Consider the following 24,515-nt stretch of genomic DNA (forward strand, 5'->3'; position numbering starts at 1 on the left):
GCCACAGGCCACGCCACTCCCAAATGCCTGCCCTTCATTGTGGTCTCCTTTCTGACCCTTTTTAGGCCCCTGCTTTTGCCCTAGATTAGCAGTCAGCTAGCTGGCTATAAAGGGTCAGATGGCAGCTATTTTTGAGTTTTATGGGCCAGGTGGTCTGTATGGCAGCTACTGTTGCCTGCAGCCACAGAAAAGGCAGTACACAAAGGAATGGGTGTGGCTGTGTTCCAATAAAACTTTATTTACACATCAGGCTGTGGCCAGATGTGGCCCACAGGCTGTAGTTTTCGGACCTCTACCTTAGACTATCACGAGGCCATGAGTTCTTCGAGAACAAGAGCTCCTTGGTTGATTCCCCAGGGGACAGCAGGGCCTTGGGAACCTGGGTGGGGTGGGGAGGGTCTCAGAAGGCTTCTTCCTTTGGTGACCTGACTTCTCGGAAGCTCAGGCTTAGCTGACACCCCAGCACTGGGCCAGGGAGGCCGAGGCAAGAGATACTGGGAAGGCTAGGAGTCACCTGAAGCCGTTATCCCATCTTAGGCGGCACCCAATCCTAGGTGCACTCCAGAGCCAAGCAGCTTGTGACCTCTGGTAGGCACCGGAATCCCCTGGGATACTTGTTTTAAAAGTCCTGGGCCGGGTGCAGTGGCTCACGCCTGTAATCCCAGCACTTGGGAGGCCAAGGCGGGTGGATCACAAGGTCAGGAGTTTGAGACCAGCCTGGCCAATATGGTGAAACCCCGTCTCTACTAAAAATACAAAAAAATTAGCCGGATGTGGTGGTGCGCGCCTGTAATCCCAGCTACTCAGGAGGCTGAGGCTGGAGAATCACTTGAACCCAGGAGGTGGAGCTTGCAGTGAGCCAAGACCGTACCACTGGACTCCAGCCTGGGTGACAGAACGAGACTCTGTCCCAAAAAAAAAAAAAAAAAATTCCCAGACCCTCGACCCCAGACCTTCCCAAAGGAGACTCGGGGATTAGGTATCTGGCTGTTGGTGACACAGGTGGTCTGTAAACCAGTTCTGAGAAACTGTCCTGTGGATCCCATCAGTTCTCATAGGAGGCCGGGGTGTCTCGCCTCCTGAACTCCACAGGCTGGTAGAAGCGAGGCTTGAGGACTAAATGGGCCAGTCCTGTCCTGGTGATGAGACCTTGAAGAGATGGTCAGATGGGTGGTCCAGGGTATACTTTTAACAACTGAGAAGCCGTTTTTTCTGCCCCCTGGGCACATGTGCCCAGCTCTGCAAAGACAGTGGCCAAGCTGAAGACAAGTCTTCCATGTGGGGTGGAGATGGGAGGGGCGGGTGCCAGCCCCTCCACTGGGCTGCGGCCTGTGTTCTCCTGATAGGCCCAGCCCCCTCGGTGGCCCCCGTGTTCCTGGGGGAAGGAAGGAAGGAGCTGGAGGATACAGCGGTGCCTATCTCGGGAGCCCAGGGAGGTGGGGACACAGGAGGGGCAGGCTTGGGGCGCCTGCATGGAACAGTGCCAGGTCCACGTTTACCCACCACCAGATGGACTTTTTCATTTCAAGCATAACTTGAGTCTGCACTGAGGAGACACTCATGGTGGGGGTGGCTGTGATGAGGGCCCTTCCGAGTCCCGAGAACAGACACTGGCTCCTGTACCCACATCACCACCCCGTCCCAGGGTTAGCCTGGAGGGGAGTTTGTGGTCAGAGCCCCAGTCAGGAGAGAGTTCCAGAATGTTCCAAGAGTCTAGCTGCAGGCCCCAGACACCGTGAGCTGGAGGGTCGGGATGGGGCAGCCTCCCTGGTGCAGTCAGCACCTGGGGCCCCTGTCAGTGCTGTCGTGAGGTCTGTCCGCCCTGGGTCAGAGCAGCAGGCAGAGCCGGTGCTTCTTGTGCCGCTGCGCCTTCTTCAGAGCACTGAGAGCCACCTTGGCGGCCTCCCGGAAGACGTCCTCCACATTCTCACGAAACTTGGCGGAACATTCCAGGTAGAGAGCAGCTCGGATCTGTTCGCAGGCGCTCAGGCCCTGGGTGGGAGGAGAAGCCAGCATTAGGTGAGGGGCCCCTGGAGGTCTCCTGGAACCACCTGGTGGGTTTGGGACTGGTTCTGAGGACTCTCCAGGGGTGGAGGCCTTGTTTTGGGCCTGTCGCCTCCATCCTGGCTGGCCCTCACAGTGTGGGTGGAATGGAGGGACAGTGCAGTGCATCCCCCAGGTTGGAAGAAGCCCTGTCCAGGCCCCCACCCTGGCCTCTCTCCAGCTCCAGGCAGGGAGGGGCTGAATCCTGACACCCGGGGTTGGTTCCCCCAGGTGTGTCTCCCAGGCCTGTGAGAAGAGTTGGAGGCCTCAAGACAGGACTTCCAGCCACCTCTCTCTTCTCTGAAAGTACAACTTAGGCAAATGAATTTGCCCTTTTATTTATTTATTTTTGAGGCGGAGTTTTGCTCTTGTTGCCCAGGCTAGAGCGCAGTGGCACGATCTTGGTTCGTCACAACCTTCATCTCCCAGGTTCAAGCGATTCTCCTGCCTCAGCCTCCCAAGTAGCTGGGATTACAGGCATGTGCCACCATGCCCAGCTAATGTTGTATTTTTAGTAGAGATGGGGTTTTTCCATGTTGGCCAGGCTGGTCTTGAACTCCTGACCTCAGGTGATTCGCCTGCCTTGGCCTCCCAAAGTGCTGGGATTATAGGCGTGAGCCACTATGCCCAGCCGAATTTGCCCTTATTAATGGTTATTTCTTGTGAAAGTTTCTTTTTGCCCCTTTTATTCTGTTTATTCCCCCATGCCTCACCCAAAGAGTTGCACGGTCAATTGGCCCTTTCAAACAAGGCAGACAGCACAGCACAGGACAGGACAGGACAGGACAGCGGCTCATAGCACAGAATTTGGAGCGCAGTGCATGGGACCGGATCCTGGCTCCACTTCTGGCTAGCTCTGTGACCCTGGGCAAGCTGCTTAACCTCTCTGGGCCTCATTGTCTCCCGTGTAAACTGGGGGATGTGAACAGCACCTGCCTGAGTCCTACGGATTGAGAGTAGTCGTGTAAAGTGCTCAGGTTCACAGGCCATCAATACTAATATTTAGAAATTATTCTTAGAATCCTGCTTCCCTCAGCTCCCTGAAAGGCCGCTAAGGCACCCCAGTTGCAGAGGCCAAAGGTCTGGGAGGCTTTACAGCCACGGCTGCGCCCCAGGGTCTTGGCCCCTGGCCCACCTGCATGTAGGTGATGGGCTCCAGCTGGGCAGCCCGGAGCTTCCGCAGCTGCTCCTTGTCCTTCCTCAGGTCTGTCTTGCAGCCAATGAGCACCATGGGGATCCCGCGGCAGAAGTGCGTGACCTCAGGGAACCACTGTGGAGGGAGGAGGCAGGGGATCAGGGGTGCAGCCGGGCCCAGATGTGGGGCCGCCACCCAGGAGACCAGCCTCACCTTGATGAGGACGTTGTCGTAGCTGGTGGGGTTCATGACGTCATAGCAGATGAGCACGAGGTGGGTGTTCTGGTAGGACAGGGGCCGCAGCCGGTCATAGTCTTCCTGCCCTGAAAGCAGAGAGCAGGGTGGGTCAGGGGACGTCCCCTCCCTGTCTGGACTCTGATGGGTGAAGGGGAAGGGGCCAGACAAGTGACCCTGCCTTAAGGCCTCAATTTCCTCATCTATACAATGGGCAGCAAGCCAGGAGTGGTGGCACAGGCCTGTGGTGCCAGCTACTCGGGAGGCTGAGGCTGGAGGATCGCTTGAGCCCAGGAGGTCGAGGCTACAGTGAGCTGTGATCATGCCACTGCACTCCAGCCTGGGTGACAGAGCAAGACCCTGTCTCTTAACAACAGAACCCATGAGTGGCAGCCCCCCCAGTTCTGGATGGTAAAGAATCCTCGAGATCAAACCCACGCAGTGCTGAGAGCTTGGCCTGATTCTAGGGCTGGGGCTGGAGAAACTGCTAGCGATGATGCCGATAGCCAGTGTGATCCCCCTGCCCTGATGCTTAGGGGCAGAGCGCAGACTGGAACCCTCCCCTTCCCAAAGATTCAGACCTGTGGGGCTGGGTGGACTCACAGTGTCCCCAAGTCCCGAGAGGCTGGTGTCTGGCTTCAACCTCCAGCTTCTCGGGTTCTGATGCAGTCGGCTGAGTTCCCTGCCCATTCTTGCAAGCACTAGGAGGCGGGTGGTGGGTTGCTGGGAACAGCACCTAAGCGCCCTCCCCACCCAGATTCACAGAGCATACTCCTGGGGGGATACTTTAATCCTGATGCCTGGCCCTGCCCCAACACGAGCTGAATCCAAACACCGATCTAGGCTTGAGCTTGGTTGGGTTTGCTTTTTTTTCCCCTTCTTTATAAGCAATTCTTTGTAACTTTTTATATTGACAGTTTCAAACTTACAGTAAAATTGCAACAAAGAGTGTGAAGAGCTCTGACTGTGATTCACCACCTGTTTGCATCGGCCCCTCTGGCTTTATCTGGAGACAGACACTTCTGTTTCTCCCTATCAGGGCACGGTAACTGCAGACACCTGCCTCTTCACCCCTTAGCTTGGCGCCATCTGCTGAGAACAAGGGCATTCTCTCCCCTGCCCCAAGCCCAGGAAACTGCATGGACTCTGCATTCTAATCCGATCCACAGGCCATAGTCCGATTTTGACCATTTCACCAATATCGTCCTTTATTTTTTTCCCCGTTGAGCCGGCCCAGCCCAGGGTTCTACACTGCACTTAGTCATCATGCCCCGGTATTTTTTTAAAATCCCCACAGTGAGAACTGAGAGCTTTTCAGGCTCATTGGTGACCAGCCCCCCCACCCCTCGACTTCCTTCCACTGAACAAGGGACTTGGAGGCCCAGGAATCCCCCTACCCCGTCCTCAGCTGCTGCAGGTGCTGGGCGGTGCCAGCCTGCCCTCCGCTCCCTCCCTGGCAAACACCTCTTAGGACAAGTGGCCTCTCCACGGAGCACCACCAGGCCATGTCTGCTCCTGCCGCTTTGCTGGTGACAGGGTGTGGCTACCCTCTCCCCACTGGCTCCCCCTCAACCCAGGGACCTCCAGAAGTCCTTGGCCAGCTCCACCATGGAACAGTGCTTAAGGGTGAGGTCACTAGAGGCAGATGAGACACGTGTTCAAATCCCAGCTCTGCCCCCACTGGCTGTGTGACCTTGACTTAGACAGAACAGCGGTGGGAGTCTTGGCTTCCCTACCTGGAACATGAAAATCATAAAATCTACCTCATGGGGCTGTCACCAACCAAGGCAGGCCATTGCACTCCAGCCTGGGTGACAAAAGCGAAAATCTGTCTCAAAAAAAATAAAAATAAAAAATGAATGAACATGAAGCATTCAACTTCTCAGTTGCACAAGCCGCATTTCAGGTGATGAACTGCCACCCGGGGCCATAAAAGAGTGTTCAGTGAACAGAAGCCACCAGGACAGCAACGGCTGGGCCAGGAGGGCTGTCCATACCAGTGTCCCCTGACACTGGGCAGAGCAAGGTCTCAGACCTGAACCACCCCCCCCCCCCCCCCCCCCCCCCCCGACAAAGCTAGAGACGTCCTTGTAAGACACTGGGAAACTGACCTGCATGCTATTCAAGCCCCTTTCCTGTCCCCAGCTGTCCCTTCTCGGTAACCTCTGTCCACATCTTCCTAAATCTGTGCTATCCAACAGGGTAGCCACTAGCCCCATTAATTAACTTGAATTAATGAATTAACATTGGCTGGGCACAGTGGCTCACACCTGTAATCCCAACACTTTGGGAGGCCGAGGCGGGCAGATCACCTGAGGTCAGGAGTTCGAGACCATCCTAGCCAACATGGTGAAACCCCCGTATCTACTAAAATACAAAAATTAGCCAGGTGTGGTGGTGGGTGCCTGTAGTTCCAGCTACTTGGGAGGCTGAAGCTGGAGAATCACTTGAACCCAGGAGGCAGAGGTTGCAGTGACTGGAGATCACGCCATTGCACTCCAGCCTGGGTGACAAGAGTGAAACTCTATCTCAGAAAAAAATAAAATTAAAAAAAAATGAATGAACATGAAGCATTCAGCTCCTCAGTTGCACAAGCCACATTTCAGGTGATGAACTGCCACCTGGGGCTCATGGCCAATACAATGATTGGTGCAGGTGCACGGCATTTCCTCCACTGCAGAAAGTTCTACTGGACAGCAGGGCCCTGTCTACTGCTGGCCACTGTCCCCACCCCCACCCCCGCCCCATCCCTACACCATCCTCATCTAAGCCCTCATCTGTCCCTCTTCCCTGGCCTACAGCCCTTCGATGAATCCATTATCCACCTGACAGCTGGATGGATCTTAAAACACAAGTCCTATCCTGCCCCCCTCTCCACAACAGAAGCATCTTCAACGACTCCCTATTGCCCCCCCAATTTTTTTTTTTTTTTTTTTTTTTTGACAAGAGTCTCGCTCTGTCACCCAGGCTGGAGTGCAGTGTCCCAATCTCAGCTCACTGCCACCTCTGCCTGCTGGGTTCAAGCAGTTCTGCCATAGCCTCCCAAGTAGCTGAGATTACAGGCGCTTGCCACCACGCCTGGCTAATTTTTGTTTGTTTTGTTTTGTTTTTGAGACAGTTTTGTTCTTGTTACCCAGGCTGGAGTACAATGGCACGATCTCGGCTTACCACAACCTCCACCTCCCAGGTTCAAGTGATTCTCCTGCCTCAGCCTCCTGAGTAGCTAGGACTACAGGCACGTACCACCACACCCAGCTAATTTTGTATTTTTAGTAGAGACGGATTTCTCCATGTTGGTCAGGCTGGTCTCGAACTCCTGACCTCTGGTGATCTGCTCACCGCAACCTCCCAAAGTGCTGGGATTACAGGCATGAAATTTTTGTATTTTCTTAGTAGAGACAGGGTTTCACCATCTTGGCCAGGCTGGTCTTGAACTCCTGACCTCTGGTGATGCGCCTGCCTCGGCCTCCCAGAGTGCTGGGATTATAGGCATGAGCCACCATGCCTGGCCCCTATTGCTCTTTGTATAAAATCCAAACATCTCCCCTGGTTCACCTGACTTCATCTTCTGCCACACCCACTTGCTCACTGCAGTCCAGTCAAAGTGCCACCTCACTGTTTCTCAAACCCACGAAGCTCTCATGCCCCGGCCTTTGTGCTTGCTGTTCCACAGGACTGGAAGGTCCTTCCCCCATTGCTCTTTTCACCATTTTCTCCCTAGCATTTTATTCTTAAACATCCAGATTAAACGGCTACATTTTTTCCCTTTTGAGGATAACTGCCTGCCCTCTGCATCTGTCTTTATAATAATACATCCTATACTCTATGCAGTTTTCAGGGTGCTTTAGTCTAGAAATGATTAAGAAATCCTTGGCAAGGCGTGATGGCTCATGCCTGTAATCCCAGCACTTTGGGAGGCTGAGGCAGGTGAATTATGAGGTCAAGAGATCGAGACCATCCTCGTCAACATGATGAACCCCTGTCTCTACTAAAAATACAAAAATTAGCTGGGCGTGGTGGTGTGAGCCTGTAGTTCCAGCTACTCGGGAAGCTGAGGCAGGAAAATTGCTTGAACCTGGGAGGTGGAGGTTGCAGTGAGCCAAGATCACACTGAACTCCACCATACTGAGAGAGACTCCTTGCGGCCCCAAGGGCACGGGTGGCTCACGGTAATCCCAGCACTTTGGGAGGCCGAGCAGGTGATCCACAGGAATGTGAGTTCGGAGAGGACTAGCCTTAACCAAGATGGTGAGACCCCTGGCCTCTAATAAAATAAGAAAAATTGGCTGGGCTGCGGTGGTGGCCTGTAATCCCAGTCATCTGAGGTTGGCGGCAGGAGAATTACTTTGAACCTGGGAGGTGGAGGCTGCAGCATTCCCGAGATCATGCCACGTTCCAGCCTGGTGTGACAGGCGGAGATCCTGCCCCAAAAGGAAAAAAAAAACAAATCCTTACATGACAGCCAGATGTGGCAGGGAAATGATGAACACTCGCACTGCATAGGAAAAGCCTGAGAGTCACAGCAGTGAAGTGACTCGGCTTGAGGCCAAAGTGATCTAAAGTGACTAGTCATAGGAGTGCCAACCCCAGCTCATGAAATTCCAAGTGGGATGTTCCTTCTGCTGATACACACTAACGTGTATTGTGCAAAAATAGGTTCTGGTCCTTTAAGATGTAACAATGGGGTTCATAGTTCTGGCATAACATATTCCCTTTTACAACTATGGCAGGAACGAACAGGTACAGTAGTCCCCCCAACCCACAAGGGTGGATTCCAAGACCCCCAGTGGATGTATGAAACCACGGACAGTCTAGAACCCTAGATATGCTGTTTTTTTCTATATGTACACACCTATAAGACAGCTTAGTTTATGACTTAGGCACAGTAAGAGATTAACAACAATAATAATAAAATAAAACGGGGCCAGGCACCGTGGCTCACACCTGTAATCCCAGCACTCTGGGAAGCCGAGGCGGGCGGATCACTTGAACTCAGGAGTTCAAGACCAGCCTGGCCTGTTACCGAGCCAGCTGCTGACTGACTCATGGGCAGGTGGTGTCTCCAGCAGGGATACACAGAGGAAAGGGCGAATCACATCCCGGGTGGGATACAGCGGGACCGCGTGTAATCTCATCACGCTACTCAGAGCGGTGCATGATCTCAAATGTATGAATTATTTCTGGAATTTTCCATTTAATACTTTCAGACCTCAGGTAACTGAAACTACAGAAAGTGAAACCTCGGATAAGTTTGTAAAATGGAGCCCCCTGGACGGCTTCTCTCATTTCTTTTTTTCTTTTCTTCTTTTTTTTTTTTTTTTGGAGACAGGGTCTTGCTCGGTTGCCCAGGCTGGAGTGCAGTGGCACGACCTCGGCTCACTGTAAGCTCCGCCTCCTGGGTTCAAATGGTTCTCCTGCCTCAGCCTCTTGAGTAGCTGGGACTAAGGCAGGTGCCAACATGCCTGGCTAATTTTTTTTGTATTTTTATTATTTTATTTTATTTTTGAGAGAGAGTCTCACTCTGTCACCCAGGCTGGAGTGCAGTGGTGCGATCTTGGCTCACTGCAACCTCCGCCTTCCAGGTTCAAGCAATTCTCCTGCCTCAGCCTCCCATGTAACTGGGACTACAGGTGCCCGCCACCACGCCAAGCTAATTTTTTGTATTTTTAGTACAGGCGGGGTTTCACTGTGTTAGCCAGGATGGTCTCAATCTCCTGACCTCGTGATCCACCCGCCTCAGCCTCCCAAAGTGCTGGGATTACAGGTGTGAGCCATAGCGCCCGGCTTTCTTTTGTATTTTTAGTAGAGACGGGGTTTCACCATGTTGGCCAGGCTAGTCTCAAACTCCTGACCTGAGGTGATCCACCTGCCTCAGCCTCCCAAAGTGCTGGGGTTACAGGCATGAGCTGCCACGTCTGTCAAGGTTGTTCCACTCTTGTCACACACAGCAGAGACAAGGGTTGAGACTTGCCCACTGGGTTTGGCAACTACAGCCTGCAGTGACATCAGGACAGGAGGTGGCGGGGCAGGCATCAGGCTGCAGCGGGTGAAGGAAGAAGTCAGCCCCGGAGCGCTGGAGGCAATCACAGCCTGCCTGCCTCTCCTGGGGCCTCTGCCCTTGCTGTTCACTCCTCCAGGAGGTTCTTTCAACAGGGAACAGTGTGGCTCCTTCCCTCCTCTCCTTCAGGGCTCTATGGAATGTCGCCTCCTCCCAGAGACCTTTCCTGACTGCTCTGAAACAGCCTCCTTGGCAGTCTGCCACGTGACGGGGGCTTTACTCATGCCTCTCACCCCTACCTGATTTCACAATACTTCTCTGGGGCCAGGCGGGGTGATTCACACCTGTAATCCCAGCACTTTGGGAGGTGGAGGCAGGTGGATCACTTGAGGTCAGGAGTTCGAGACCAGCCTGGCCAACATGGTGAAACCTCGTCTCTACCAAAAATACAAAAACTAGCCGGCTGTGGTGGTGGGCACCTGTAGTCCCAGCTACTTGGGAGGCTGAGGCTGGAGAATCGCTTGAACCTGGGAGGCTGAGGTTGCGGTGAGCTGAGATCGTGCCATTTCACTACAGCCTGGGGGACAGAGCGAAACTCTGCCTCAAAACAAAAACAAAAGTAAAAAACAAAAAAACAGTAATTCTCTGGGTGTTTTTGTTTGCCTCTCGGGCAGGCAGGAACCACCTCTGTGCTGTTCACTGTTGTGCCCCTGGGAACACAGGTGAGCGCAACACACATTCGGTGAAGGAAGGCTCAAAGGAAGGAGTGGGTGAAGAGGGTTAATAGTCATCTCTCCGGCTTTAGGTGCCCCTGCAGCCTTGGCAAGGGCATTCCACTTCCTGACCTGTGTTCATTCAAGCAGTCCCCCCGGGAGGTACGCTGGGCGGGGACAGTTCTTCCTGTTGAGAGCCCAAGTGGTGGAGGGGGCCTTCGTCAAGGTCAGAGACAAGCACCCTGTGAGCCAGAGGCCAACCAGTCCCCAAGGTCAGCTGCCTGCCAGGCCATTCTAAAAGCACCAGTTCTTCCAGGAAGCTGTCCCCAGCCTTCCCAGCTGGGAATTAACCTCTGGGCCTCAGTTTCCTCATCTGTGAAATGGAGATGCGAAAAGTGAGTGAGCCTTGATGACAGTAATAATAAAGATGTTTAGTATCGACTCTCTCTCTCTCATATAAAAGTCACGGTCTAGGCCGGGCGCCGTGGCTCATGCTTGTAATCCCAGCACTTTGGGAGGCTGAGGCGGGCGGATCACCAGAGGTCAGGAGTTCGAGACCAGCCTGACCAACATGGAGAAATCCGTCTCTACTAAAAATACAAAAATTAGCTGGGCGTGGTGGCACATGCCTGTAATCCTAGCTACTTGGGAGGCTGAGGCAGGAGAATCACTTGAGCTAGGGAGGCAGAGGTTGCAGTGAGCTGAGATCAAACCACTACACTCCAGTCTGGGCAACAGAGTGAGACTCTGCCTCGGAAAAAAAAAAAAAAAGGGTTTTGTTCTGTTGCCCAGGCTGGAGCGCAGTGGTGTGATCACAGCTCACTCCAGCCTCAATCTCCTGGGCTCAAGCCATCCTCCTGCCTCAGCCTCCCGAGGAGCTGGGGCTGCAGGAGTGGACCACTGTGATTCTGGCAGCACCTATCCATGAAGGCTTCTGTGTTATATGCCAGGTCTAGCCCGAAGCCATTCACCTGGATTAACTCATCTTTCCCCCAAAAACCCTACAAGGTAGACACTATTGTTGGCCTCATTTTACAGGCTGAGAAACGGAAGCATAGAGAGCTGGAGTGACTTGCCCCAGGCCACACAGTTAAGGGGAAGCTTTGTAAATAACAGAGGACCCTGCTGGGGTATTTTTTTTTTCTTAGCCTACCCCAGAAAACAGAAGGAATCCTCACCCTACTTGTCCCAGTCCTGACCAGGTGAGGAAAAATGTCAGCCCTCTCAAGAAAGAGGGCCTCTGGGAAGGGAGAGGCAGCCAGCTCTGACTCCAGCGCCTCCTCCAGGTTGCCGTCCTGGCTTGACTCTGCCCAGCCCAGCCTTCCCTAGAATTCAGTGTGGGCCTTTGGGGCATGGGGGGTTGGGGAGAGCAGGCCTGCAGAGGATGTACTTCCGTGTGCACCAATCCCATGCCCACTTGGGGATGGGGGAGTGTACTGTTAATAAATATCTTCTCTCATATGAGTCGGGGGTCAGGTTCCATTCACTCATGCACATTCTGGGCGGGACTGTTCAGGGCAGCCTCCACATCTCGAATTGACGCCCACATTTCCCTCTCTGGGTGTCAATTTCCTTATCTGGGAGAGGGGGTGATAACAGTGATAACCCCACCCCTAATCTGGAAGGTGAAAGCCCAGGAGAAGGGAGGCAACACTTGGAGCTTGGAGCTTGGAGCTTGGAGCTTGGAGCTTGGAGCTTGGAGCTTGGAGCCGGAGCGGTGCCGGTGCCGGTGCCGGGCCGGGGGTGGGGGCAGAGTCGGGGGCAGTGCTGGGAGGCAGGAAGAAGGCTATTGGGTTACTCTTGAAACAGAAACTTCCAGGAGAAGTTAATAGCCTGGCATGGTGGGGGGTCAGAACCTCCAGAATCTTTGGACCCAGAAGCTTTAGGGGCCTCCCAGCCACCAGGTGATACCATTACCCTCTACATTCTACAAAAATGATCCTGGGGCTGAAAGGGTCCATGTCACCTGCCCGTAGTCACAGGGGGGCCCATCCAGCCACTGCAGATGGGCTTAGAGATTAAAACAGCCCAGGAGGCCGGGCGCGGTGGCTCAAGCCTGTAATCCTAGCACTTTGGGAGGCCAAGACGGGCGGATCACAAGGTCAGGAGATTGAGACCATCCGTGCTAACATGGTGAAACCCCGTCTCTACTAAAAAAAAAAATACAAAAAACTAGCCGGGCGAGGTGGCGGACGCCTGTAGTCCCAGCTACTCGGGAGGCTGAGGCAGGAGAATGGCTTAAACCCGGGAGGCGGAGCTTGCAGTGAGCTGAGATCCGGCCACTGCGCTCCAGCCTGGGCGACAGAGCGAGACTCCGTCTCAAAAAAAAACAAAAAAAAAACAAAAAAAAACCCAAAAAAAAAACAGCCCAGGAGACCAGGCATGGTGGCTCACACCTGTAATCCCAGCACTTTGGGAGGCTGAGGTGAGAGGACCACTTGAGCCCAAGAGGCTGAGGCTGCAGTGAGTTATGATCATGCTACAGACTCCAGCCTGGGTGACAGAGCGAGACCCTGTCTCTAACCACAGCCCCCACCCACCAAAAAAAACCAAAAACCAAAAAACAAAAAAACCCAGGAATTATACGCAAAGGATGCACGTGCTTCTGGTGAGGAAGTCTCTAGGCCCGTGAAGCCGCCCATCGTCCTGACGTACACTTGGGCGGTGCTGAGGCAGGGCTGGGGGAAGGGAGGCTCATGCCGCACACAGGGCTATTTTCTTGGTGGGATGAGGCTTTGCCAAGGCAGTCCTGCTTCCAGGGCCAGGGGTCTCTAAGGCCCAGGGCAGAGTTAAGGAGAGAAGACCTCAAATCTTCAGGAGGACACACAGGGCAGGTGGCCCCCAGCTCCAGCTGGGGCGTTGGTCAGGGAGGGGTGCTGGCAGCGTGAGAAGGGAAGAGGAACCCACTTTTACTCACTCTGCTGGGGCCACGGGTGCTTCCCCAGGAAGACAGGGGCTGCGCAGCCCCAGCTGGGAGTTGAGACCACCTTCTGGGTGACCCCAGCCTTGGCTCAGCCCAGGCCTCCGGTGCTTCTGGGGCTCACGACGCCCACCTGTCCCTGGTTCCTTGTCTTAGCAACTCCTACTCCATTGCCCGCCAATTTTCTTTCTGTTCCCATCTCAGGCTGAGAAGGGGACCACTGCTCCCAGGGCAACCCCCACCCCATTCTGTGCCCCTCCAACCCTGGACCCCACACCTTGGCCCCGATAAGCTCAGTCTCCCATCTGCGTCTTCACAGCCCACCTCACCCCGCCTCTCCCTGCCCAGGAAACTTCAGACTTCACCGCAGCTTCCTGCCTCAGAGGATGTCGGGGCCCGGGTGAGGCCAACAGAGCAGTGGGTGCCACGGCCCCCGCCCCTTCCCCTCTGAGCCCTGAGAGCCCTGTCACCCCATCTGCCCACCCTCCGCTGTGGTGTCCGTAACTACTTCCTCAGGATGGAGACAGCCAGACAGGCCTTCCACCAGGGCTCCTGTGGGCAGGTCTGGGTGTGGAGAAATTCAGCCTCCGAGAGCCACCCCTGTCTCACAGCTCTGGTGGCCACCAGTTGGGAAGACGCCCCTTCCGCCACTGGGTGTAGCCCATTGGGTTCTAGAACTTTCTACAACTACGTTTACTAGACTCATTTCTGGCTTGGCCATTCCTTCACCCTCTTGGCCTTTTGCCTCTCTCTATGTGACCTCCTGGCCATGGCTTTCTGTCATGTTCTCCCGAGAGCCGTCCACCTGCAGGCAGAGATAAATCATCTCCGGCATTCGGATCTATTACCCATTCATTCCATCACCTTCCAAGCCTTGCTCCATGACAAGCACTGGGACCTGGGCTCTCCCTGGTGGCACTCACTGACCAGGGGATTTCCTCCTGTGAGCAGGCCTTCCCCGGTCATGGGGGGACACCCCCTACAGGGAGCAGCCAGATTTCTTCTCCCTGGGTACCCCTCCTTGGTCTGTCAGACTATGAGGCCAACCTCCTCCCATGAGCCCTGCTTCTCTGCTGCTTGGAAGAGACTTGCCAGGGAAGATAGATCTCCCCACTGCAGCAGGGGCTGGGGGCCACTCAGGGCATGGCACTGTAGATTCCAAAGCACAGGATCGAGCTAGGGCTGGGCAGGGATGGTAGAAGGGTCTTTTTAATTTTTTTTAATTTTAATTTTTTGAAACAGGGTCATGCTCTGTTGCCCAGGCTGGAATGCAGTGGCGTGATCTTAACTCACTGCAACTTCTGCCTCCTGGGTTCAAGCAATTCTCCTGTGTCAGCCTTCCAAGTAGCTGGGACTATAGGCGTGTGCCACTATGCCTGGCTAATTTTTGTATTTTTTGTATTTTTAGTAGAGATGGGGTTTCGTCATGTTGCCCAGGCTGGTCTTGAACTCCTGGCTTCAAGCAATCCTCCTGCCTCAGCCTCCCAAAGTGCTAGGAAACGGAGTCTCGCCCTGTCGCCCAGGCTGGAGTGCAATGGCACAATCTCGGCTCACTGCAAGCTCCACCTCCTGGGTTCAAATGATTCTCCTGCCTCAGCCTCCCGAGTAGCTGGGATTACAGGTGCCCGCCATCATGCCCAGCTAATTTTTGGATTTTTAGTAGAGATGGGGTTTCACCATGTCGGGCAGGTTGGTGGACATAATATATTAATCTGATTTAATCCTCATGACCCTCTTAGTGCTCATGACAGATCAGGAAACTGAGGCCCAGACATCCCCAATGATACGTAGCCAATAGAGCTGCGGTCAAAGCCCAGATCTGACTCCAAAGAGGGTGGCAGGAACAGGATGGGACCGTGGATGGGATCCCCATAGTGCCGGTGGTCGCCTGCTCCTGGTAACTGTAGCAGGGGACGCTCCTCCATCCCTCCGGTAGCAGCTCTTTGCACAAGTTCTTCCTACATCACCTTGCAGCTTTCCAGAATCTCCACACCACAATCTACTCTGACATGTTCCTTGAGCATCGCTCTCTGGGCAAGGCCAGAAAGGCCATCCCTGTTCTCATGATGTGGAGGCTGCCCTGAACAGTGAACCCCGGGACCTGATAGGGGTGGCCCTGAGGGCAGAGGAGGAGGAAAGAAAAAGCCTCCTGGCTCTTGCAGGGCAGTGGGCTGCTGTAAATGTCTCCACTCAGGAGCACTTGACTCAAAAAGTGGGGTTAATGACCTTGCCCCTCCCTGGCTCCTGGACAAGAAACATGAAAGTAAAAGTGTCCCAGACCATGACTCTTACTACCCTCTGGGCCACGCCTCGGGAATTCCTCTGATGTCTCAGCTCTCCCAGCTCACCAGGGGCTAGAGACAGGCCCTGTTTTGGGGGTGGCCCTACAGGGCCCACATCCCACAAAGACAGGTTTCTCAGAGACCATGATAGGACCTGCTGAAGTCGGAATGGAGGGGGCTCTGAGCTAGAACAGCCCCTTTTCGGGTCCTCTCCAAGGTCTACCTGGGGGTGGAGGTGTCTGGATTTTGGTTCCATCCTACGTCAGTGTCTGACCTCACCTCACACATACAAGGCTTGGCTGGCAGGAGAGGGCCACCTGGTGACGTGGTTGCCTGCAGGTCACTAAACACTGAGTCACAGAGGTGGGGTGAGGCCTCACCTGGGGATGTCAACCTTTGGTCCCCAATGTTGATGAAGCCCAGAAGGGAGTCAGGGTCCTCCCACTGACTGCGTTTCTCCCGTCCCCACCCCTCACAACACCGACTCCCAAGCAATTGCACATAAATCCGTAGACCACCCACGGGGGGCTGCAGGTGGCAGGCAGAGCCCGGTGTGGGACCCCTGCCCCCAGTGCTCTGTTCCTTCCTCAGTTCATTTTCTACACTGTCTGGTTTTGTCCCAGGGAACTGGGAAAGCACAGAAATAATTGTAGCCACACAATTCCAGAACCACCAACTGCAAGCCGTGGAATCCTGGGAGTTGCAGACACAGAACTCGCATCCACAGGACCCCAGAGCCTCAGGCTGCAGAGCGCAGGCCACAGAGCCCTGGAGCCACAGGCTGATTTGCAGCCAGGAGCGTCCCAGAACCACAGGACCCAGACACACAGCCCAGGCAATCCGAGCACCAGAGGGCTCAAATCTGCAGCCCACAGAGTCTGCAGAGACCACAGCAGGCAGCGCAGCAATCCTGGAACCATGGGAGGCCCAAGAGCAGCCCACTGCTTTCTAGAACCACAAGAGAGGAACGAGCTGTGGGCTCTCAGCACAGAGCTGGGAGGGTGGCCCCGGAGTTCACCTCCTCCTCCACACTCTCCACTTACATATAGGGCTTGGCCTCTAGGGTCGCGCAGCCAGCGCCCCTGAGCGGCCTCCAGGAGTGAAGAGCCGGCCAGGACCCTGGCAAGGCTGCTGGGCGGGGACGCCCGGTGGGGGACGCCCGGGAGGGGAAACCCTTCGGGCGGGCGGACCCCCGGGACCCCGGGGGCGCAGGCGCACTCACCGGCCGTGTCGTAGAGATTCAGGGTGACCTCCTTGCTGCCAACGGTCACGCTGGCCGTGTACTTCTCGAACACCGACGGGGCATAGTGCTGCGGGAGAGGGGGTCGGTTGGTCCTTAGTGGGGCCTGCGGGGGCCAAGGTTCTAGCTAAACCCACTGTCCACCCCTCTCACTCGTCCCGGATCAGCACCCCCTCACCCCGCTGGGCTCTGGAATTCCCGAGGGGCGCCCCGGGGTGGCGGCCGCCTCTCCGTACTCGCGACGCCGGGGACCGAGGGTCAGGGCTCTGGGCTCAGGCTGAGGGGCGTCCATCGCCCCCACCCCAGCCCCGCTGCGGGCCTCACCTCGGGGAAGGAGCCCTGGCTGTACACCATGAGCAGCGAGGTCTTGCCGCAGCCGCCGTCACCCACGATCACGATCTTCAGCTCCTTCCTGCCCGGACCGGGGGCGGCGGTCGGGGCCGGGGCCCCGGGGGCATCCATAGCCCGGAGCCCGCAGCACTGGCGGCTGCGCGCCCGGCACTAGCGGAGCCAAGAGGTCGGGGGCGGGGCGGGGCCGGAACTAGCCCCGCCCACTCAGAGCGGCGCCACCTCCGCCAGGCAGCCTCCCGGCCGACCTCCCAGCCTCAGTTTCCTTTCTGCTAAGGTCCCAGCCCTGGGTGTGGGTATTCAGCTCTCAGTCCCAGGGATACTGCGGCACCGGAGAAACAGGGCTCAGCTGCGAGAGAAGCTCCCACCCCCATCCCACCGCCACCCTCTGCGCGTCACGGCGCGCCCCTCGCCGGCGAGACCCGATCGTGGCTGCCCAGCGACTCCAGGTGCCCCTGATTGGCAGGCTCCGCCTACGGCAGGGACCCTCTGATTGGCCGGCGCAGCCAGACAGGACCTCCCGGATTGGCTGGCTGTGCACCTGGTGCGAGGAGCCCCAGGCCTCGAGCTCCGGGAAGAGCTCAACTTTGCACTGCCCCAGCGGCGTGGCTTGGCGCATGTCCGCCTCTGGCCTCAGTTTCCCCACAGGAGGTAGCTGCGGTGGCACCAGGGAAGATGCTGACGCGAGGGTCGTGTCTGCCCACCTCGCCTGGGCTAGGGACGCCTGCGTGTACGCGGGTTCGGGGTGTGGAACTAGGCTCCGCTTACCCGCACCCCGACCCCGGGCTGCAGGGTGGACGTCCAGCGCCCTCTGCCGGGCAATCGTCTCGGCGCCGGCTGCAGGTTGGCCCCAAACCACGAAGGGCGGGCGCCTCCTTCCGACAGGAGCCAGAGGCGTGAACCACGCAAGACGCCGTCAGGGAGGGGCAGGTTGGAGTAGCTCTAGTTGAAGTCAGCTTGATCCCTCTCCTTGAGCTTTGGAGACTAACCCCACACCCATCAAGAAATGTAAGAAAATGCGTTTCCTTGCCAGCAGCCACATGTCCTTCATCTCAGGAATCCCCCCAACTCTCCCGTCCCATGATGAAAACAGCTTTTGTTGAGCACTTACTGTAGGCAGTGCTATCAGGGCTGCTGGCTGAATCACCTGTAACCCCCACCCCTCGTCTTACCCCTCACCCCGGGCAGGATGACTGCCCTCTGCACCAGCCAGGTGAGTGTACAGGGTGGCAGAGGGACCTCCCTGGAGCTGCTCCACGGCAGATAGGCACGGGAGCATGGCCGAGAGTTGGATCCTACCAGCTGGGGTAGAAGAGCCCATTTCTAACAAAACCTCAACAGCAGCATAGTTGGGGGCAAGTGACCTTCCGTAGTTTCCGCAGATAGGGGCTGGCAGGACTCAAGATCTTTTTGCTGGCGACCCCACCCCAAAGACTCCCAGTTTTCAAGATCCCGGCAAGGCTCATGTAAACCTCACTTTCGTGGAGGAAAACCGCCAACCTGGCAGTTCCATGGTCAAGGTTCTCAGCCGCTGCAAGGAAGGCACGGTCTGACCACCAGAGGGCAGCAGCGACCGCCCACAGAATCCCAAGACCACGGCAGAGCTGGGAAGGGGAGGCCAGAAGGCACCCCAGATTCTCAGTGGACGCCCTCTCCGGGCACTGGGCAAAGGGGAGTCTCTTGGGTCAAGCACCCCCTAGACAAATGCACAGCAACTCATCCACTCCTTTTTCGCAACACGTTTATTGAGAGGCAGTTATGCTCCAGCTTTCCAGGAGGTCAGGTTGGGAGAGGGGAACCCTTTACAGAAGGCTGAGTGCTGGCTGGCACACTGGGCTTGGCAGCACTGGAGGGCAGGCAGGAAAAGTAGGGTGGGTAACCCGGCCTGACAAACGCACGGCAGCTAGAAAACCTCTTCAGGTTCTGGGGTGGCTGGGCCATGAGAGGGGAGGCCAGGCAGGGCTGTCAAGGTAACCGGGTTCAGATCATGGAGGAGTTGCCTGCCAGGCTCCATAGGACTGGGGGACAGAAGGAGAGGAGCACAGCCACCAGCCGGGCCCTGAGGTCCCCAGGGTGACCAGGGAGGAGCTGTGACTGGCTGGGGAGGCAGGGCTGGGGCCGAGGTTCCCTAGGACCACAGGAGGTAGCCAAGGCATTCCAGGTGGTGGAGGAAGGGGACCAGAAGCTGGTGAGTGCGTCACTCGAGCCCAAAGGGGGGCTCCTGACTGTCCTCAAAAGCCTCAGACCTCAGTGTCCACTTTTTCCATCCAAGAAATGGGGCTGTGAATCTCTGCTTATGACAGCACAAGCTGGCACGAAAGTGGAGGCGGGAAATGAGAGCAAGTGTGCTTTCCCAGCCCGGCCTGGGCCCAGGCAGAACAGCCGATACTGGCCCCAGTCTGCCTACCCACCCCTGCTGGCCAGGAGGCTGGCAGAACCCCAGTCCCACCTGCCTGGAGCGCGTTTGATTTGGACTCGACTGTTGTGGTGATGGAAGGGGCTGGATCTGTAGCTAAAAATACCTCGGAGCTAGGCCAGCTGCTCGGAGCTTCCTCGGAGGCTGGGCCCCGCTGGGCCCGCTGAGGAACTGGGCACGCCCACCCAGGAGGCAGCTCCCTTACCTGCTAGAGGTTGAGGACCCGTGTCACTCCCCTTCCAGTCACCAGGAATTCCTGGAGAGTTTGAGAAGGCAAGAAAGATTCTTTAAGCTGGTTCTTCACACAAGGGCTCTTGGGTCACTGAAGCCTGGGGGAGCGGCCGAATGGTATTTGTGGGGGGGGGTCAGCTCATCGGTGTCCACACCGGGGCCTACACCATAGTGCGGCCAACAGGGAAACCGAGCCCCGGAGAGCTGCAGGGGCCTAGCCACTGCTGTGTTGTCAGAGCAAAGCCCAGCCAGCCCCAGTGAGGCTGTGGCACCCACTTCCCTGGGTGCCTGAGAACCCTGCAGAGGGGCCACCCACATGAGGCAGGAGACACTGAGCCTTCAGGGATGAAGCTACTCCCTGAGGTCCCCGGGACGGGAGCTGGCCTGGCAAGTACATCTACCAAGCCCGAGCAGTCCCCCGGCCTTGGCTGCCCATGAGCACTTGGGGACGGGCCAGAGGCAAGGCCACTCCTTGAGTGCTAAAAGTTCCCCTCACAAAAGCCAGACTCAGCAACAACTCAGAACGTTATTGTCTGCCGGGCGCGGTGGCTCACGCCTGGAATCCAGCACTTCGGGAGGCCGAGGCGGGCGGATCACCTGAGGTCAGTTCGAGACCAGCCTGACCAACATGGAGAAACCCTGTCTCTACTAAAAATACAAAATTAGCCGGGCATGGTGGCACATGCCTGTAATCCCAGCTACTCTGAGGCTGAGGCTAAGAATCGCTTGAACTCTGGAGGCGGAGGCTGCGGTGAGCCCAGATGCACCATTGCCTGGTCAACAAGAGTGAAACTCTATCTCAAAAAAAAAAAAAAAAATTATTGCCTATTGCCAGACCTGCTCCTCCCAGCACTCAGGTGCAGGAGTTTGCTGGAGGTCACATGCCAGCTAGAGACCCACTGGGCCAGGCGACTTGAGATGGTGGGGCTGCCTCACTGCACAGCCTAGGCAGAGGCTGTGTCTCCACCCAGAGGGTCCGAAAGGTCACGTTCCGCACTAGGGTTCCGGGCGGAGGGACCGGAAGAGGCGGGGACGCCAGCGACTCAGTAGTAAAGCAAGTCCTGCCACCTCCTGGCCGGCCCTTCCGCTGGCGTGGCCCTCTCTCTGCAGGCCTCAGGGCCAGGCGCCAGGAGCAGCCCCGCCCTACGTTCGCTGGGTGACCGGTGGGCGGGGCGCCCTCGAGGGACCAGCAGGAACAGCAGCAAGAGGACAAACTGCCCCACCCTCCCTGCCCCAGGAGGTGATGGTGGGGGGACAAAGAAAAGGGACCAAAGCACAGGGAGAGGGGTACAGTCCAGCCAGGTGGGTCCCGACACCGCGCTGAGAACCACATCCAGACCACAGCTGAGCACCCAACAGCTCCCTGATTGGATCCAGGGAGAGGAGAAACTGGCTGGAGCCCTCCAGGGTGCAGCTGGGAGACAGACGTAAGTCAATTACTTAATTATCCAAAGCAGGTGGGGAGTAAAGACCCCACCCAGAGAGCAGCGAAGACTCTGCAGAGCCAAATGTAAAACAGGTTTCACGGAGTATAGAAGAGGCTTTTGAGACATTAACAATGTGAACCTCAATTTTTATCAGGTGCTTTCGCCCTCTTGCTGTACTTGTGCAGAGGGGAGTCTGGGCAGGAACACCCTTCCCTCCCAGCTGGACCCAGGACAGCTCATCGGGGATTGAAGACCCAGCCCTGGCCCTCAGAGGAGGAGCCAACAGCACCACGCCGGTTACTTCCAACCAGACAGTCCTGGGCAGGGATGCCAGCAGACAGCTGGCACGGGAGGAAGCCCAAAATAACCCAGACAGCTGGGGTGAGGGGGTGCCATGGGCACAGGCGCTGGCTGCCAAGTCAAGCCACCTGGAACCCCATCCTGGCTCTACTGGTGGTGGCCTTGTGACCTTGGGCGAGTCACTTCTCCCCGGATCATGGGTGTGTGACCCAAATCTTGACCCCACCATGGAACAGCCTGTGCGGCTGGGGAAAGGCCTCTACCTCCAGCTGGACTCAACCACTCGAGAGGAGAACCGCATGGGCTGCCTTCCCGGGGAGCGGGAACGCTAGATTCCCCTTTGCCCTGAGGCAGGGACACGTGCTTCCGCAGGTGGACTGGTGGGGCGGGGGAGCTCTGAGGCAGCCCAGCGCCCACCCCCTGCAGCCACTCCCAGCAATAACCACAATCACAAGGAAGGCCAACTAAAAGTTTGGGAGGGCCTCCTTAAGGCACTTAATCCTCCCACCCACCCTTTCCAGCAGGCATCCTTATCATTTTAAAGGGGGACACTCACCCAAGGTCACCAGCACTATCGAGATCCTAGCTCACGGCGAACTATCTCCCTTAGCACCAAGATACCTTTAGCAAGGTCTCCCTGTTTATCCCCACAGGTCCCTAGAGCTCAGTGTAGCCCTCACAGCAGGAGTAGGGCACACCTCCCAAATAGGGGAGTGGTGTGATCTGGAGCACCTGGACGCAAATGGTTCATCAACGCAATCACAAAGCAGAGATCACATGGGGGGGTCCGAGACCAAGGGCCGCCATCTCCAGCTGTGGAGCTTCTCAAACACTGAGATGGGAAACTATTCAGTATGTGAAGTCGGCTAGTGTTAGAATGAAATCAATTACTATGTGCCAAGCGTGGAACTTGGCACTTCTGCGTCAAAACCCCAGGTGTTACCAGGCTGGGGTCTCAAAACGTGTTCTGACCACAGCATCAGCCTCACCTGGGAACTTGTTAGAAATGCCAGTCCTCAGGACTCACCCACTGAATCAGACACTCAGGCACCAGGCCCGGTGGTCCATTTTCAATGAGTCCCCCTTCGGGTGTGATTCTGATGCCGGTTCCAGACTAAGAATCACTGATCTAGCCCTGTTTTTGGAAATGGAGAAACAGGCTTGGAGGCTATGCCGCTTACGCAAGGCCATAGCTGTTCAATGGCTCGCCAGGTTTCAAATCCAGCTTTGTCCGGTTCTAAACACAAGGCTTATATACAGGCCTGCCCATCTGGGGACTGGAGAAGAAAACAAGAATCCCAGGAAGGTGGTGAAGCGTCAAGGAAGGCCCTTTCATAAAGAAAGCTGGCTGGGACCCCGGATCTCTGTTCTTTGCCTCCCTAGCAGCCAGACATCCGAGGATGGCTCACACTGTCACCCCAAATGCCCCACGGGGACGGCTGGGAGGCCACAGCACAGTTGGGCTTTCTGGCAGTGACCTGTGTCTTTTAGAAGTAGGAGGCACCCAGGGCCCTCCCCCCGCCGAAAAACACACAACTGGGAAATACTTGCAAGTGGAGCCTCTCGTATGCTGCTAAATTCGGCAGAGAATTGCACGCCCCAAATGCCTGACAACAGAAGCTGACAGGCGGGGATGGATGGCCCTGGCGGCCCAGCAGGCGGCCCTAAGCGCTCGCAGCTGGGGGGGCGGGGCCGCAGAACCAGCCCGGCGGGTTTGGGGTTCCGCCCTCCCTGGGCTGCAGGCCAGAGCCCCCCAAATCTCCCTCACGGTCTGGGCAAGGACTCACACCTACCTTAATGGGAGGACTGTCAGGGTCAAACTAGGCCTGCCCCTGCCGTCGACAGAAGGAAAAATTGTCCATTCGGGGGGTGCCCGGCTGTCGCCCCTTCTCTGGCCCAGAACCTGGAGGGGAGGAAGGTGGAGGGCGGATCAGGGCGTGGCGGGAGAGAGATGTGACCGGCCGAAGGCACAGTGGACGGGGGCTCCGGGGCTGAAAGGGAGCCCCCCAGACATCGCCCCACCCCCAGCGGCCCGGGCGGCCGGGGGCGGCTGAGTCAGACGGTTCAGCCCGGGCCCGGGCGGCGGCTCATCTGCATTTCCAAAGGCCCGCCCCGCCCGCACTCTCCCCGGGAAGGGCCGGAGATCTGAGGCTTCGCCCGGAGCCCCGCGCCTCGGCGGATCCGGGGGGCCCCCCTCCGTTTTCCCAGGCTTCCCCCACCTCCTGCCTGGAGACCTGGGCAGGAGAGCTGCGCCCTGGGCGACCCAACGGGGCGTCTCTGGCCACCCCGAGGGCCTCACGACCTGAGTGGGGACAAAGGGGGCGACCCCCCGTCCCGCGCCGGTTCGGATCTCAAAGGGCGACTGGGAGGTCGGGCCCGGGCGCCCAGAGCAGGGTGGGCAGCGGGGGCGGCCTGGGGTCAGGGCCAGGCCGGGCCGCGGCTTCCGGAGGAGTCGGTGGGACCCGGGGCGGCCTCGAGGCCCTGCCGACCCCGTGGCCCTCGGCTGCGGGCGCCCGCGCGGGACAAAGAGGAAAGGGGGAAGCGGCCCGGGCGAGGCCTCCTGGTGCCCGCGTGGGCCTCCGGGTCGCCCAGCCCCCCTCCCCCGGCCGCTTCTCCCGCCTGGCGCGCGGCGGCCGCCACCGCCCCAGCCACGGGCAGCGCGCGAAATGGCGCCCGTCAGGCCGCCGCGCCGGGCTGAGGCGAGCGCGGGAGACGCGGCGCGCGACGCCCCCGAGGCCCACGGCCTCCGAAACGGCTCCCGAGACCGGGTCGCCACCGCTGCGCTCCGCGGGCTCTCGGGGCCCGACCTGGCCGCGGGCCCGCCTCCTGCTCCGGGCTCCCCACGACCGGGGGGACGGAGGGAAGGAGGAAGGAGGGAGAGCCGCCGCCATTAGCACCGCAGCCCTGCCCGGCCGGGCCCGCCCGCCAGTCCAGCCCAGCCCAGCCGCGACGGGCTCGAAGCCTGTAAAGAAAACTGGTGTTTGGGAGGAGGAGCGAGCGCGGCCAGGAGGACAGGAGCGCCGGGCTGCAGGCGGAGATGCTGCGTCATGGTGCCAACATGGACGCCGGCCTTTTGTCCTCCTTCGCGTTGCCAGCGCAGGCGCACCCCGGAGCTCCGAGAAGCCGGCTTCGGGGTGCGGAATCCTCACGATCGAAAGGGAAAGAGGACCAAAGGCTGGGCAATGAGGCTCCCTCGTCTTTTAAGCCCCCCGTCTCCAAAGCACTTCA

The 24,515-nt window shown here is 57.4% G+C and overlaps 1 protein-coding gene and 1 pseudogene across 3 annotated transcripts; both read right to left on the reverse strand.

The window, feature by feature from the left end:
* Nucleotides 1–208: 208 nt before the first annotated feature.
* Nucleotides 209–18,185, reverse strand: RHOF (ras homolog family member F, filopodia associated). Of its 2 annotated transcripts, none has more exons than XM_003907293.5 (5): nucleotides 16,890–18,185; nucleotides 16,548–16,635; nucleotides 3,392–3,501; nucleotides 3,179–3,313; nucleotides 209–1,992 (listed from the first exon to the last, which is right to left on the reverse strand). In XM_003907293.5, the coding sequence occupies exons 1-5, from the start codon at nucleotides 17,025–17,027 to the stop codon at nucleotides 1,828–1,830; spliced, it is 636 nt and encodes a 211-aa protein (XP_003907342.2). In that variant the 5' UTR covers nucleotides 17,028–18,185; the 3' UTR covers nucleotides 209–1,827. The 2 variants fall into 2 exon arrangements, with proteins under 2 accessions (XP_003907342.2, XP_021778746.2); XM_021923054.2 differs by having other exon boundaries at nucleotides 16,548–16,671.
* A 452-nt stretch (nucleotides 18,186–18,637) lies between these two features.
* Nucleotides 18,638–23,074, reverse strand: LOC103876124 (annotated as a pseudogene). Its single transcript, XR_635215.2, has one exon. The product of XR_635215.2 is annotated as an uncharacterized LOC103876124 (transcript).
* Between the last annotated feature and the right edge of the window lie 1,441 nt (nucleotides 23,075–24,515).

Source organism: Papio anubis, chromosome 9 (assembly GCF_008728515.1).
Source record: "Papio anubis isolate 15944 chromosome 9, Panubis1.0, whole genome shotgun sequence".
Taxonomy (NCBI): Eukaryota; Metazoa; Chordata; class Mammalia; order Primates; family Cercopithecidae; genus Papio; species Papio anubis.

Bases quoted from the DNA above. Each gene is read 5' to 3' on its own strand.
- RHOF (XM_021923054.2), bottom strand. From the start codon at position 17,027: ATGGATGCCCCCGGGGCCCCGGCCCCGACCGCCGCCCCCGGTCCGGGC. The intron at 16,672-16,889 runs GTGAGGCCCGCA...TGGCCCCCGCAG, and splicing joins GCCAGGGCTCCTTCCCCGAG to GCCCCACTAAGGACCAACCG. The intron at 1,993-3,178 runs GTGGGCCAGGGG...CCTCCCACCCAG, and splicing joins AGCCCATCACCTACATGCAG to GGCCTGAGCGCCTGCGAACA.